Source organism: Saccostrea cucullata, unplaced genomic scaffold, assembly GCF_032062105.1.
Source record: "Saccostrea cucullata isolate Sc308-1 unplaced genomic scaffold, CSIRO_AGI_Scuc_v1 ctg7169, whole genome shotgun sequence".
Taxonomy (NCBI): Eukaryota; Metazoa; Mollusca; class Bivalvia; order Ostreida; family Ostreidae; genus Saccostrea; species Saccostrea cuccullata.
In genome coordinates, this window is record NW_026931778.1 from 6,841 (window position 1) to 22,174 (window position 15,334).

The window sequence follows — 15,334 nt, forward strand, 5'->3', positions numbered from 1 at the left end:
AAATAGAAAAGTTACGGCAATATCCATTATATTGTTAATTTCACCTGTTGCACGTGCGCGCTCTTGCAAGCACGTGCGCGCAAAATGACCTTTGTTTGGCAACTCTACATAACATGCCTACTAACCCTAAAAAGGTTTCACCTAAGTCGGATGTGTAGTTTACAAGATCACTCGTGGACAAAATTTTCCCAGGAAGAAGAAAAATAATAATAAGAATAATAATAATAAGAAACAGAGTAAAAACAATATGTTCCCCAACTTCGTTTGGGGAACATAATTACTGTCAAACGTTTCTTAAAAACAGTGTAAACTACTCCCGATATGATGTCTATCAAATTTGCTATGTGTCTTAAAGTCAATCATACAACATCAAATATTATTTGTTGAAATTTGGCAAACAGTACATAAGTTGTTATAATTTTTGTTGGCAAGGAGGGTACCCATTTTTGATGCCCATTATATAATTTTTTGTCTTTGAAATCCACCTGCTAATTTGTCTATAAAACAGGCATCGGTTGCCGTAAATGTCACATATTTCAGTGAATATTTCTTTGGGATTTTTAACAAGTTTTACAGCAGCTTTAATGTAGCTTTTATTTTCACTCTAGTTTACTGATTCTTTACCATTCATTTATAATGTAGTGTCTCGAATAGCCCTTGTTTCCCAGCTTCTCACGATAAAACTATGTGATGAAAAGTGGTCACATAAACTGTTATAAATTAATTAAAGATTCAATAATGAGAAAAAGTCAAGCTTTATGTCATATGCCTACTATGTTGTATGTCATCGAGCTAATGACATTATTTATTGAACGCCCCTTGTACACGTGACCAACTGGATGCTGATAAATTCCTGAAATTAAGGATGCAAAATTAATGTCATTTGAAATTGTGAGATCGAATATCAACAAAGTTTAATGCTATTATTTTTTCCCTTTGCCAACGTAAAAAAAATGAGTTGCATGTATCTGGTCTGACAAAAATTTTCCAGTCTAACAGATCATTTTACTTGTCAGAGCAAATAAATGTCTGACAGTGATAGTTTCCGCAGTATTTATTTTTTAAAGAAACGTTGTTCTGTCTCTTTATTGCTGAAACAAATTGAAAGAAGTTGGCTTAAACCTTAGCGTTCCTTTGACCTTACATTTTGTTTACATCTCTATAATTAGACAATCGCGTCATTGTCATACCAGTTTGACCAGTTGTTGCTCCTTGGATGACCTCGCACTTTTTGTAATGGAGCGTAGTGGAAAAATGAGATGGACTATTTTTATTGCGGAAGTTTCTTCGAGTTTATATAGACTGGTACGAGTTTGTATTGAATATCAAAGTTGGGTAAATTGGCCGACATAGAAACACCACGACGGCCGCTATATAATTCATTGTAAACTTACTGCGCTAGAAACCGCGTGACGACCTAGGGAGTCTGAACATAGTTCAAATCCCAAACAATTGATGTGGCCTTTAACTCGACATTTAGATTTTATCGATGACGTATTGTCAATAAACAATGATAGTTTCCATTCCTACCTCGATACGATATACATGTACATGTATCCCGGTGAGCTTGAGATAAAAGATACCACAGAGTCTTACACATTTGTTTCACATTTGGATATTTTACTTGAAAAAAAGGTAATGGTAATCTAACAACCAAGTTATATGATAAACGTGATGACTTTAACTTTTCTATCCTCAACTTACCTTACTAAGTCATATGCAGCAATATACCTTCATCACCTGCAAACGAAGTGTATATATCTCAGCTGATTTGATAAGCAAGAGCATGCTCTTTGTATGAACAGTTTCTAAAACGAGGAAAATTATTGACATATTAAGCAAGTTGATGACACAAGAATATCAAGAGTCTCGTTTAAAGTCATAATTTCCCAAGTTCTATAGTCGATACCATGACCTTAGCAGCAAATACTATTTTTCATTAAGTTAAATGCCGACTGACGTTTTTCATACTAACTGTTAGTCCATTATTTATACATTAAAGAGACGACGGATTTTTCCATATTTCCCGATCACAACAAAGTTCCTAAATTCACCCAAATAATAACTAGGGCCAGATGAAGGAATTGAGGTGAAATTGTAAAGTTATGTTAAGGAGATTTAAGTAATGACAAGTACATAGTTAACTTGGATTAGGATAAATTCTTTTCTTGGAAGACCAGAAAAAAAATAATGTAGCTTGTAGGGATGAACCTATGAACATTGGCAAAAGGCATCAGACTAAATATGTAAGGTACACTTGTTTGACATTTGAGCAAAAACTTTGCCAAAATCATGATTCCATTTCAATCTGTATTTTAGCTCACCTGAGCCGAGGGCTCAAGTGAGCTTTTCTGATCAAAATTTGTCCGTTGTCTGTCGTCGTTGTAGTCGTTGTTGTCGTCGTCGTCGTAAACTTTTCACATTTTCATCTTCTTCTCAAGAACCACTGGGCCAATTTCAACCAAACTTGCTACAAAGTATCCTTGAATAAAGATGATTCAAGTTTCTTCAAATGAAGGGCCACGTCTGTTTCCAAGGGGAGATAATTATGAATTAGAGAAAAATTAATGGCATTTTTAAAAAATCTTCTTTTCAAGAACCACAAGGCCAGGAAAGATGAAACTAATGTGGAATCATCCTAAGGTAGTGTAGATTCAAGTTTGTTCAAATCATGACCCCCGGGGCAAGGGTGGGGCCAAAATGGCCGACCCAATTTTTACATAGGAATATATAGGAAAACTCTTTGAAAATCTTCTCAAGAACGACTGTGCCAGGAAAGATGAAACTAATGTGGAATCATCCCCAAGTAGTGTAGATTCAAGTTTCTTCAAATCCTGAACCCTGGAGCTAGGGTGGAGCCAAAATGGCCGACCGAAGTTTTACATAGAAATATGTAAGAAAAATCTTTAAAAATCTTCTTCTCAAGAACCACTGGTCCAGGAAAGATAAAACTCATGTGGAGTCATTCCCAGGTAGTGTAGATTCAAGTTTGTTCAAATTATGACCCCCTGGGCAAGGGTGGGGCCAAAATGGCTGACCCAAGTTTTACATGGGAATATATAGAAAAACTCTTTATAAATCTTCTCAAGAACTACCGGGCCAGGAAAGATGAGACTCAGGTACAATTATAGTCAGGTAGTGTAGATTTAAATTCGTTCAAATCATGAACCCCGGGACCAGGGTTGGGCCAAAATTGCCGACCCAAGTTTTACATAGGGATATATAGGGAAACCTTTTAAAATCTCCTTTTCAAGTATTCAAAGCCATGAATATTGATATTTATATGGAATCATCCTCAGGTAGTGAAGATTTTAGTCTGTTCAAATCATGAACCCCCGGGGAGTTAAAATTCAAGCCCCCCCCCCCCTCAGTAAACTTTTAGTTCTGATCTGATATGTGCTTTTTCCTAGCCGATGTGCTCAGGTGAGCGCTGTGGCCCCTGGGCCTCTTGTTAAGTGATGGAACACCAATGGTATTGCCACCACGGCGAATATAGTACATCACTAAATTTCTACGACGCCCTCTTTTCGCAAGAAAGTCGTTAACTCTTCAAAAGCACTGGGATGCCGTCTGACATTTGAATTTCATTTTATGTGATGCTTTGCAAGTACATGTAAGTTGTAGCACCAATTCCAAATGAATATGACATATTGAGAAGGATCTATGTTCAAAAATTATATAGCTCTGAGAACTTGAATTAGTAATATATTAATGGATAGTCCTTAATATGACACAAAAGCTGACCCCTATAGTTTGGTGAAATATTTATTTAAATATGACAGCATGTTGTTCAATAGCAATTAATTGTCGCTACATGTGTTTCTAAATCGTGTTTGCACCTGTCCGGTCAGATTTGGTTTTTGCTACAATTAATAAATTGTTTTAATTGAGAAGTGGATATTGTGAATGATAGGGCATTATTTAGTTTGCTATTGTTTAGGTTATCTCAGCAACTCCCAGGATGGCAAAAAGACCTAGAACGGCCTTTCCTTATCAAATGTTATATGGCTTCAAATCAGAACGAACCCTCCTTATCTAATCAAATACAGAGCTATGAAATTCACTACCTTGATCAGAAGAAACTGACATGGCGTTGCGTTTACTGCGTCCCTTAGTCTTAGTAATTCTAATGGCTTGTACTAATGAATGCTTGCTTCTAAATGACCCCTCCGCTATGGAGCAGAGGCTGTCTCAAATGGAGGCTTTAGTTCAGGGCCTCACACAGGAAGTAAAAGGACTTACTCAGGATGTTAGCTCTCTGAAGCAGGAAAACACGTATCTAAAGGCTCAGATATCAACAGGTAAACTCGTACTTAAAGACTCAGATTTCGACAGGTAAACTCGTACTTAAAGGTTCAGATATCCACAGGTAAATAATAAAAATGGATTCGAAATTTATTGAACAATCAATTTTGAAATTAAGGCGTGGATCTAAGGTTGGTAGATGTTTCAGGAGGAAAATAAGTGTCATAACTGGGGTATGTGACAATTACTACCAACAACGACAATCATTTGCTAACTCGAATAATTTAACAGCATGTCATGACAATTCTATAAATGACATTAATTCAATAGTTTCGGCATGTCGTAATGTTAAGGCTAAATACTGTATAGGGGATTAATTTTACGGGTTGTAATTTTCACGGTTTTCTCTCATCCGACACGATCGCGGTTTTTTTTAATTCGCGGATTTTTTGTTTCTAAAAGTTACCTCCCTTTGTATATAATATTGCATCGTTTTAGCATGAACGACAACTCCTATTGTTATCTTGAAAACCAGTGTACGTCAGTGAGATGTATTTACTATATGAGCTATACTCAAGGGTGGTTGAAATAAAGTGTTCAGTATAGATTTATTCACTCTTAGTAATCATGCTAAACTGGCTGAAACACGGAAAAATTAACTTTAAACCCCCTCCATCAGATTTACTTCCCGATCCGCGGCAGTGCTCTGACAATGAGGAAGCTTGCGCATCTTCTTCAGCAAATGAATTAGTAAATGAAATTCAGCGTTCAGCCGACTCGGCATCGTACTCTGTTCCTGAAAGTCAGAATGGTCAGTGCTCGTCCAAAAAACGAAAAAGAGAAGATTACGGACAGTATTCTCCAGAAACGATGGGGAAAATGGCTCGATATTGTATCGATTCGGGACCAGCAAAAACAGCCCGTTATTTCTCCAAACAGCTAGGGCGTACGGTAAATGAGAGTACAGTTCGTAGCATAAAGAAAGCTTATTTAAAGGCTGTTAAAACGCAGAACTCACAAAACAAAAATACCCCTCCACCGTTACCCCGTTCACCAAGGGGCCGCCCATTAAAAGTTGGGCTTTACGACAAGATGATACAGGCGTACATACGTCAACTTAGATTAAAAGGCTCAGCTGTAAACTCATCTGTCGTGATCGGGGCTGCAAGAGGAATTATTTCACACCAAAACAAATCTATTTTGGCTGAAAATCGAGGTCACATTGAACTGACAACAGAATGAGCTAAATCACTTATGAAACGAACGGGATTATCGAAGCGCCGTGCCACAAAAGGAGTAAAATCTCTTCCAAGTGACTTTGATGACCTTAAAAACTTTTTTATTAAACGCTTCCAGGACGTCGTAAAGGAGGATTCTATTCCGGATGAAATGATCATCAACTGGGATTAAACGGGAGTAAATGTTGTCCCATGCGGAAAATGAACCATGGCCGAAACAGGTAAATTTATAAACTTTAAATGATTTATGATTATTTGAAAAATGAATATCGTTTGAAAATACATGAAGGAAATGTGTATAAAAATAAATTTTTGTTGTAGGATCGAAACAAATGCTCTTAAAGGGCTTCGACGACAAACGTCAGATGACAGCCCTGCTAGCCATTTCGAGGAGTGGTGCAGTCCTACCTCCACAATTGATCTATCAAGGTAAAACAGACACATGCCACCCAAGCTTTCCATTTCCGAAGGAATATGACATCTATCACAGCGAAAACCACTGGTCAAACACTTCTACAATGATTCGCTACATTGACCAAATAATCATCCCGTATCTACAGAAAATCCGAGAAGAAAATGACTATCCTTTGGGACAGAAAGGTCTATGTATATTCGACGTTTTCGCAGCTCATCGTAGTGACGAATTCGATTATCTTGCAAGAAAAAGAATCCGAGTCCTTTTTGTACCTGCTGCGTGTACGGATAAATTGCAACCGCTAGATATGATCCCCAACAACTTATTTAAACAGCATTTACGAAACGAGTTTCAAAAATACTGCGCCAAAGAAATTGAAAAATCACTGGAAAAAGTCGGTCTTGAGGATTTAGAAGTGAATCTGAAACTGTCCTACATTAAAGAAAAACATGCACAGTGGATTGTGAATTCCATCAACAACCTAGCCGATCAAAAGGATGTGATCATTCAGTCGTTTAAAAGTGCTGGCTTAGTGGTTTAAGTGAATGGATTTTGTTAGCCTGGTTCAGTGACGAAGTAAATTTCAATTTATTTATTTATAATTTATTATGTAACGTGTGACATGTACATATTAAAAAAACAACCTTATTCAATACATAAAACAGAAATAAGAAATTCAAACGAATCTGCAATTATACTGCCGTTATGCGAAAAGCGACCGAGGTCATTTTAGTGACGCACGGGTAATCTTGATTGACAAAATGTTTTATTGATCAAATAGGTAGTTGGCTAATTGTAACAGGTGTTTTAACGATAAATGTGGGTTTTTACCTGGTGATCTGAATGAAAAGAAATTAAATAATTATAAACATCAAGTTCCAGTCTTAATTACTAAACGAGTATGTTATTTACATGTTTACATTTGCATATCAGAATCTACCGCTAGCTGGACTCATATTGAAAAAAAACGTATTTTTAATAAAGACATATTAACTGTTTCTTGAATTCACGGATTTATTAATACCGCGAATATAGCGAATATTTACACCGCGAGTTACTTTCTCCCTATACAGTAATGTAGATCGGTGAACTATTCCAATCTTATTTCAATTTAGCTGGAAAGGCCTATAACATCTGAAAAAAAGTTCAATCTATTTACTTTGAACGCTCGATCAGTGAAAAACAAATCATTGATACTTTGCGATCACATTGTATCTAACGGTATTGACGCCCTTGCCCTAACCGAAACATGGCTTGGAAATGACATTGGCAGCATTGTGAAACGGGAACTCGTACCAACCAGTTATGATATACTTCGCGTCCCCAGAGAGAACCGTAGCGGTGGTGGTGTTGCTTTCATATACAATAAAAATCTTCGTACTACTCAATTACAGTTAGACAATTCGTTCAATTGTTTTGAGCACATGGAATGTACGGTATTTACACAAAACTTGAAAATTCATATATGTATTGTCTAACGTCCACCGTCGCAAAAGCTCTCTGAATTCTTTGACGAATGGTTGCAATATTTGAGTCGTCATGTTGTATCATCTGATGAACTCATTATTACCGGCGAAATGAATTTCCATCTTGACAAGGCTACGGATCTAAACTCTAAAATGTTCATGAATTCGCTTCGAGTGCACGGGTTAACACATGTGATGGATCCTACGCACATGCTCGGACACGTATTTGATGTTTTCATTACCAGAGACGAAAGCACAATTCTAGATTCCACCCCAATCGTTGATAATCAGCTCATATGTGGCTCAAAGTGAATTACGTTTTGTGACCATAAAGGGATTCATGCCACTCTCCTAGCACAAAAACCACAAAAACAACGGAAGTTGTTCTCTTTTTGCAAATTACGCTAAATTGATCATGATGAATTTTGCCTTGACATTGAATCTCGTCTATCGGATATACGGAGCGATGTTCCAATCGATAACATGGTAGACCTGTACAACGAGCGTATTCGCGAGTTGTTAAATTATCATGCACCGTTGCACGAGAAGACTGCAGTAATTCGGCAGAACGCACACTGGTTTGCAGAAGATCTGCATACACTCAAACGAAATAAACGAAAAGCAGAACGTACTTGGCGACGGACAAAGTGGACTGTTCCCCATCTTATATACCAAGAATCATCTAGATCATACAGCAACTCCTTAACACAAAGCAAGAAGGAATTCTATACAAATAAAATTACCGAGTGTGGTCGAGACTCCAAAAAGCTTTACTGTTTGACGAACCAGCTTATAAGACTCAAGTCCGACCCGGTTTTACCATCATCTGCAAGCGGAAAGGAGTTATCGGAAAATTTTGCTGAATATATTCAAGGAAAAATACGCAATATCCGTGTATTACTATGTAAGTCAAAACCTCGAATCTTGATGTAACAGATCCTTTTCACGCAGACATTTCATTTAATGGTCAGCAGCTTTTAACTTCGCGACCGTAACTGCAGAAGAGATTAGGAAACTCTTAATGAAAGCATCAGTAAAATCATGTGAATTTGAGCCCTTACTTACACATCTACTGAAGCAGTGCATCGGGAGTTTCTTGCCGACTATCACGTCAATCATAAACAAGTCGCTGTCGGAATCTAACGTCTCCCTGGTGTCTTTAAACAGGCAATTGTTCGACCGTTGCTTAAAAAGCCAGGTTTAGATAAAGATAATTTCAAAACTTACCGTCCTGTGTCAAATATCTCCTTTATTTCAAAATTACTTGAAAAGGCTGTAGCAAAACAAATCGACGCTCATTTGGAGATGTATCAACTACACGATAATTTTCAGTCTGCGCACAGAACGGGACATTCCAAGGAAACTGCGCTTATGAAAGTTCACCATGACATCGTTTGCGCACTTCGACGTTATAGACCACGACATAGACCACGACCACGACATTCTATTTCAACTATAGACAATATGTTTGGTATTACCGGATCCGCGTTGAAATGGATCAAATTTTACCTCAGTGACAGAAAACAACGTGTCGCGGTTGGTTCATCGTTGTCTAAAGCCAGTTCTCTAAAATTCGGTGTCCCCAAAGGCTCGGTTTGGGGTCCGAGACCCTATTGTCTGTTCTCTAAACCCCGAAACGAAATCTGCAGACGTCATAAAATGACGTACCATATATACGCCGACGACACCCAGATATACATCATCGTTGAACCAAGCGATAATTGGACCGATATGTCCCAAAGACTCTCGTGTTGTTGATCGGACATACGTAATGATATGAAATTAAAAAAATCTCAGCCTGCACTGTATTAAAATTGAATTTTATTCAAATGTTATAAACGTGATATTAAAGGAAGAAATTAATTTCATTGGAAATTCATAGGATATTACAATTACTTCTTTGCACTGTAAATGTATTAATACTGTTTTTTTTACAGTGCAGACGCCAGCATATTTCTCAGCATATAGGAAAAGTCATTTGTCCTTTACCACATCAACTCAAACAGATGTCGTGTACGACGGAGTCCGAAGTAACTTCCACAACTGTTACAATACCTCAAATGGTCAATTTACAGCCCCCTTTAAGGGCTTCTACGTGTTTAGCTGGGAAACCCTTACAATGGCAGGAAAAATATTCGATAGTGAGCTATTAGTCAATGGAGTTCGCTATATGATGAATGCCTGTAACAATATAGCGCAGAACACTGCTTATTCCAGCTGTACTGGAGTGGCTCCCGTTCAACTAGAGGCCGGTGACATTGTCCATATCCGGTCCACAAGCGCAACATTTCTTCATTCTGATTGGTCGAGCTTCAGTGGATGGCTAGTCAATAAAACGTAAACAGGCGATTGTACTGTTACATGTAAAGCACCCTAAATAAAACAAAAAATGTCGGTTTTGAATATTTTAAATTTTCCTTACAACCAAATAGAATTTAAATTACAACATATATATTGGACACAAAAATCTCATAAAACTCTTTACAAAGAACGATACACTAAGGGTCCAGTAAATGTTCAAATAAGCCCCTTTCTTTACTCCTCACTAAGATATAAACAATAATATGATACATGTGATAACATATAATACTTTGACAATATAAATGTGTAATGTACATGTAGGGAGAGGGCGTAATAAGTTTTCAGAACTTGTGCCTAATTCCTTTGTCATTATATTACAATAATATATGTTTAAAACAAATAAAAATGCATCATACAGGAAACATAGATTGAAAAATAGATTGTTCATACAAACCTTATATGTAAAGTTTCTTTATGAAGACACGCCTGTAGCACACACACTTTAATTTAAGTTTATATACTACTCAAAATGTTGGAAACTTTCAAGTTTAAGGACGATTTTGACATTTTTTTTTCATATTTTGCTGTGGATTCATCATTTATTGGTAGAGACTAATGAATTTTGTAAGTCACCCTTTCCCACAAACGTTAATTTTGTTAACATATTTATTCATTAAATATGTTACAAAGAAAATAAACGTTCGTGGGTAAGGGTGACTTACAAAATCCATTAGGCTCTACCAATAAATGATGAATGGTGTCATTAATGACATATTTTTCTCTCTTGACAATGCATTATGAAGTCACAAAGTCCGTCATTTTCTGAATAATCCGTAAGGTTGTTTGAAATTTGTTTGACCTAAAGTTGAAGCAATTTTTCAATATATCTTATAGAGCACAACCTCTGATCCAAAATATGCAATTGCATAATGAAAGATGTAAAAGCATGTTTCAATTTTTGGATCGTGGGCTGTGCTCATATTTTAATTCTTTGCCGAGGGTAGTCAAATACGCATATTTTCTGCAAATTTCAAAAACATAGCAATTTCTAAAAGCCGAAAAGAAATTTTGATATAGGAAATGAAAGCACTAAGTCTCTTCTCAATTTTGATAGATGAAATAGGAAAGAGGGTGATAGTTTATTTATTGATATAAGGACAAGCCCTGTCGCCATTTTATGCATCAAGTGAACCTATTTTTTTTATAACAATATTCTCTCTAAATCACAAATGATCTGGATAGGAAGCAAAAAATATTTTAGACAATTTAATGAAATGCATTTCCAGCTAAATTTAAAGTATTGGGTATTTATCTTGATGTGGTCTTAACTAGAGTTCCAAAACTTAACTTTAACAAAAAAGATCAAAATCAAGAACACTCATTATACAATGGAGTAAAAGACGTACCAAGTGCTACACTCTTGGGTATGTTTCACTCATAAAATCACTACTAATAGCATTTATATAAATGATAATCATGATTTTCTATAACAAAACGAAGATGATGTTGGATCGAAGAATTTACTAAAAATGTTTCAAATACAATTTCCCACTTAAATATGGCGTAAGTTTAACAACAAACAATCAAGTGCAATTTGATCGAACATAAATGAATGCAAGTGTTGTATTTAGTGCTCCTTGTTTTGTGGTCCTCCCAATCCTCCCACCTTATCACCCATATTATCGTCCTAACCTTCCTCCAAATCTTCCCCCGAATCCTCCAAATCCTCGACTTCTTCCCCCGAATCCTCCCAATCTTCCAAATCTTCCCTCGTATCTTCCCAATCCTACTAATTCTCCATTTCTTCTTCCTAATCTTCCATGTCCTTTTAAAGGTCGAGGTTTTCAACCGTACGGTTTTCCTCAGGTAAGTTTAGTGTGGGGTGGAGCTTAATCGAAGCGGCTGAGAAGCCCCGAGGGAATGACGCTGGCTTGTGTATACTACCTTTATACACAGGATGTTACCTGAGTGTATTATCTGTAGACCTGAATGCGTTTTCCTGCGACTTTGTAAACAGAGGCCTTTTTTTCATGTTTAGCTCATGAATTGAAATGCAAAATAAAGCATTTTATTTTATTGCAAACAGAATCCTTCTAAATTTCTTTCTTTTAAGATAATTGATATTTTTATTAATTCGACATTTTTATATACAGTGTGTTTCTTAATGAAGTGTTATAACGAAAATACATTTAGCACCAAAATCTGTCGTTGTAATCTGGCGACAAAAAGGGAAGTAATTCAAATTACACGTCGTCTACGCAAAACGAAAGAAGAAAGTGAATCATAAAACAGTCTCTCGGTAAATAACAATGAAACTTAGAAACGATGTTTTGAGAATAAAATGTTGAAGTAGAAATATTATTGCCTAAATAAATATCTTTTTCAGATAAACCCTAAGTGATTTTTTCATAACGCATGGTCCATAAAAATGGCCAGGGCTTCGGACCGGGGTTGATTTCACGACAGCTATGAAACGGGAATGGAATCACCTGCATCTCTTTTTTTTCTTTCGGGATTCATAATTAATTTCAAACATAAATTACAAACAACATGTTATATTCCGAGTAATTACCGTAACTTCGTCACCATGTCTCGAAGAAAAGCGACACGTACAGGTGTGTCTTATAAATATAAATTCGCTTGACTCATGAACAATGTTACAATGTTGTCATACTTGTTTTAAAAATAATTTTATTATAATTCCATGATACTAGCTTCTATCGCAGGTCGGTTATTTTGTTAATCAATGGAGGATTGCTTCTTTATAACGTTGGCATGTGCGACAGGCATCAAAAGCCTGAAAGTTAATTCGATGGTCGGTACGATCTCCAGACAAGGTGCAAAAGATATACACAACAGCAGCAAACTAAATGTCAATCAAATCAAAGTATCCAATCCCAGGCTTAATTTCAGATGATTGACAGGGGTTCTAAGACCAGGTAAATTTTAAGGAGGTGCTTATTTCCTCCCCCTTTATTCTTCTTTCCAATCCTTCAGATCCTCCTCCTCTTGATTTATCGTATACTATGTCATCATATCCTAAATCTGTAATAGGCGAAAAAATTAATACATTCATTACTCAGTAAATATTTTTTAAAAGACTCATTATCACTTAAACAGCTGATGTTTCAATATATTTCAATATATTTTCTTCGCTCATATTATATATGAATGAACGTAAAAATATGTCATGGTCAACTCATTCGAGTTTTATTATCATCTCCGATTAAAAAAACACTAAAAGCATATATTTGACGGCCAGAATAACCATTGGTAATTATACGAAATAATTTATTAATATGCATTCAAACTCTTTTTCAGACGTTGAATGGAATTGCCATAGCAAGTCAAATATTATTATGAAAAAAACATTTAATGAAGATCAAAGAAAAAGATTGATGATATAACGTATACAGTAAACATACCGGTCGTCAGGGCCACATGGAAGAGTATGGTCATTACAACCAAGACCAAGAGTTTATCCATATTATCCACATCATTTAACTTATTTCAATACTACAGATAAATTATTATTAATTTTAAGACCTTATATACTACAAAGGAACCTCATATACTGTTGGTGTAGTCACATTCGCCAATCAATGCTTATTTAATACCGTATAATCCCTATTTACCGCCCCTGGCCTATAAGCGCCCCTTAGGTCTTTTTCAATTGTCAGAAATAAGGGCCCCCTGTACAGTGATAAAAACTATCTACAATGGTATCAAAAGTCTGTCAAAATTTGAAGAAAGTGAAGATGAAACTTGTTTATTATCTTAATTCTTGGTGGAAAATGATACATTTTGCTTAATTTGGTGGATTATCTTCATTTAAAGTAAAAAATCAGACATTAATTTAGAGATTCTTTGAATTTATTTCTTTTTTTTCAAAAATTTTTGAAGTTAAATTATGATATTAAATATAACAAAGAGAATACCAAAATAATCGCCCCCTTTTCGCAATTTTCTAAGCGCCCGGGGCGGTTAATAGGGATCTTGAGTGTCGAGTAAAAGTACATGAAAGACAGATTGGAGTGAAAACTTAAGAATATAATATCCAATTGATTCATGAGTTTGTCCTTTTAGAAAAAAATAATTTAATTTATAAACCTTCTACATAAATTGAATAAAGGAAATCGTTTAAAAATTTAAGTGATGACTCCAAAAGATATTTACATCTAATGACTTTTTTCATCTCAATTTCCTTTGAAATTTTATGTAATTATAAAAAGTGGCTAATTGAATTTATCTAAATGATGACAGAATATTGCGATTTTTCATATTAATTTCACTTATAACTATTGTTTTAGCGACGTTGGGTCGGTTTTATTTGTTGTTGGTGAAGTTGCTTTTAGGTTGATTGTTTTTCTTGGAATGCTGTTACAATGAAGGTTTGAGTTTTTTATATTCTATAAGCTTTGCTTTTATTTTAATTTTCTCTTTTTTGTGAAATTTGCTTTTATTTTTTTTTTTAAATAATTTTAACTTGAAAAGCAGGAGGGTATGTATGTTCGTAGGTACCCGTCTGTTATCCGAAACTCCTTTTATTATACCATTGAATGAAATTTAGTAAAACTTTCACATAATCTTTGTTACATAGTGCCATTGTGATCTCATAATTTACCTTTTTATCCGACACATATTTTGTGTTACCCAGAGCAAAACATGAACATTGCCATTCTTTCTATTGAAGTGTACAAAACTCTTATCCGAAACTCCTCATGTACAACTGAAAAAGAAATTCATGATACTTCAGGTGGTAGAGGATAGTTTCGGATAAGGTGCCGGTCAAAAAATAGAAAAAATAAAGAAACTTGAGATTTGAATGCATATTATAGGTAATTTTATATCTAAAATATTTTATGGGTGCATTTTGAGGGAATTGGTGGCCTTGTATATTTTATTGAAATATGACACTTTAGTGTCACTACTGCTGTATATGGGATATGGACTAGAAATACGAAACTAAGCTCAAAAATCACTCTTCCGGTATTTCACTAGAAAAGCGGGATGGTTTCATAGGATGAATAGGTATGTACAAATGTTGTTCTTCAATTTGTGTGGTAGCTAAGGTCATGAGCACGGGCCTGGACGCAGTTGCGGCTGCGGCGAAAAAGTGAAAATAGGCTTGATTTACAAGAAATATTGAGATTGTCTCTGTGCCATCTTTAGGGCTCATTGTGGAAATTGTACATGTATTATTCCTAAAAGCATCACATTCCTCAAGGGACTACATCATACTATTATTACATGTAGAGGGGATTTAAAATTTTTCAATGCACATTTTAAAAGCTGTTCAATATTAAGTAACCCGTCAGTCAAACGTTTTGATTGCAAAAGAAAGTCACCTGCAAACATCATAGATTCTTTTTATACCCCCCCCCACTTGAGAAGTGGTAGGGTATATGGTGATCGGGATGTCTGTGCGTTCGTCTGCCTGTACATCTGTCTGTCTCTTACACTTTGAGGTAACCATCTCTTATCGACAACTCCTTTTTTTACCACTGAGTCAGATTCAATTAAACTTTCATAGAATGTTTGTTACATATACGAGGGTCGTTTAATAAGTAATGCAATACACAATATATTATAATAAATATTGAGGCCTTACGAGCGTGTTTTCAAATGTCATAATATCTCATAATTTCCTTAATTTCAAATTTACTCCT

General features: G+C 35.6%; 1 protein-coding gene across 1 annotated transcript; it reads left to right on the forward strand.

Moving 5' to 3' along the window:
• The first annotated feature begins 4,070 nt into the window (after positions 1-4,070).
• Positions 4,071-9,732, forward strand: LOC134233516 (uncharacterized). The gene is made up of 2 exons (XM_062715490.1): positions 4,071-4,301; positions 9,302-9,732. Exons 1-2 carry the CDS (start codon positions 4,088-4,090, stop codon positions 9,703-9,705), a joined length of 618 nt encoding a protein of 205 aa, XP_062571474.1. The 5' UTR covers positions 4,071-4,087; the 3' UTR covers positions 9,706-9,732.
• Positions 9,733-15,334: the final 5,602 nt, after the last annotated feature.

Coding starts and splice junctions, on each gene's coding strand:
- LOC134233516 (XM_062715490.1), top strand. CDS start 4,088: ATGGCGTTGCGTTTACTGCGTCCCTTAGTCTTAGTAATTCTAATGGCT. Junction 4,302..9,301: donor AAAGGCTCAGATATCAACAG/GTAAACTCGTAC, acceptor TTTTTTTTACAG/TGCAGACGCCAGCATATTTC.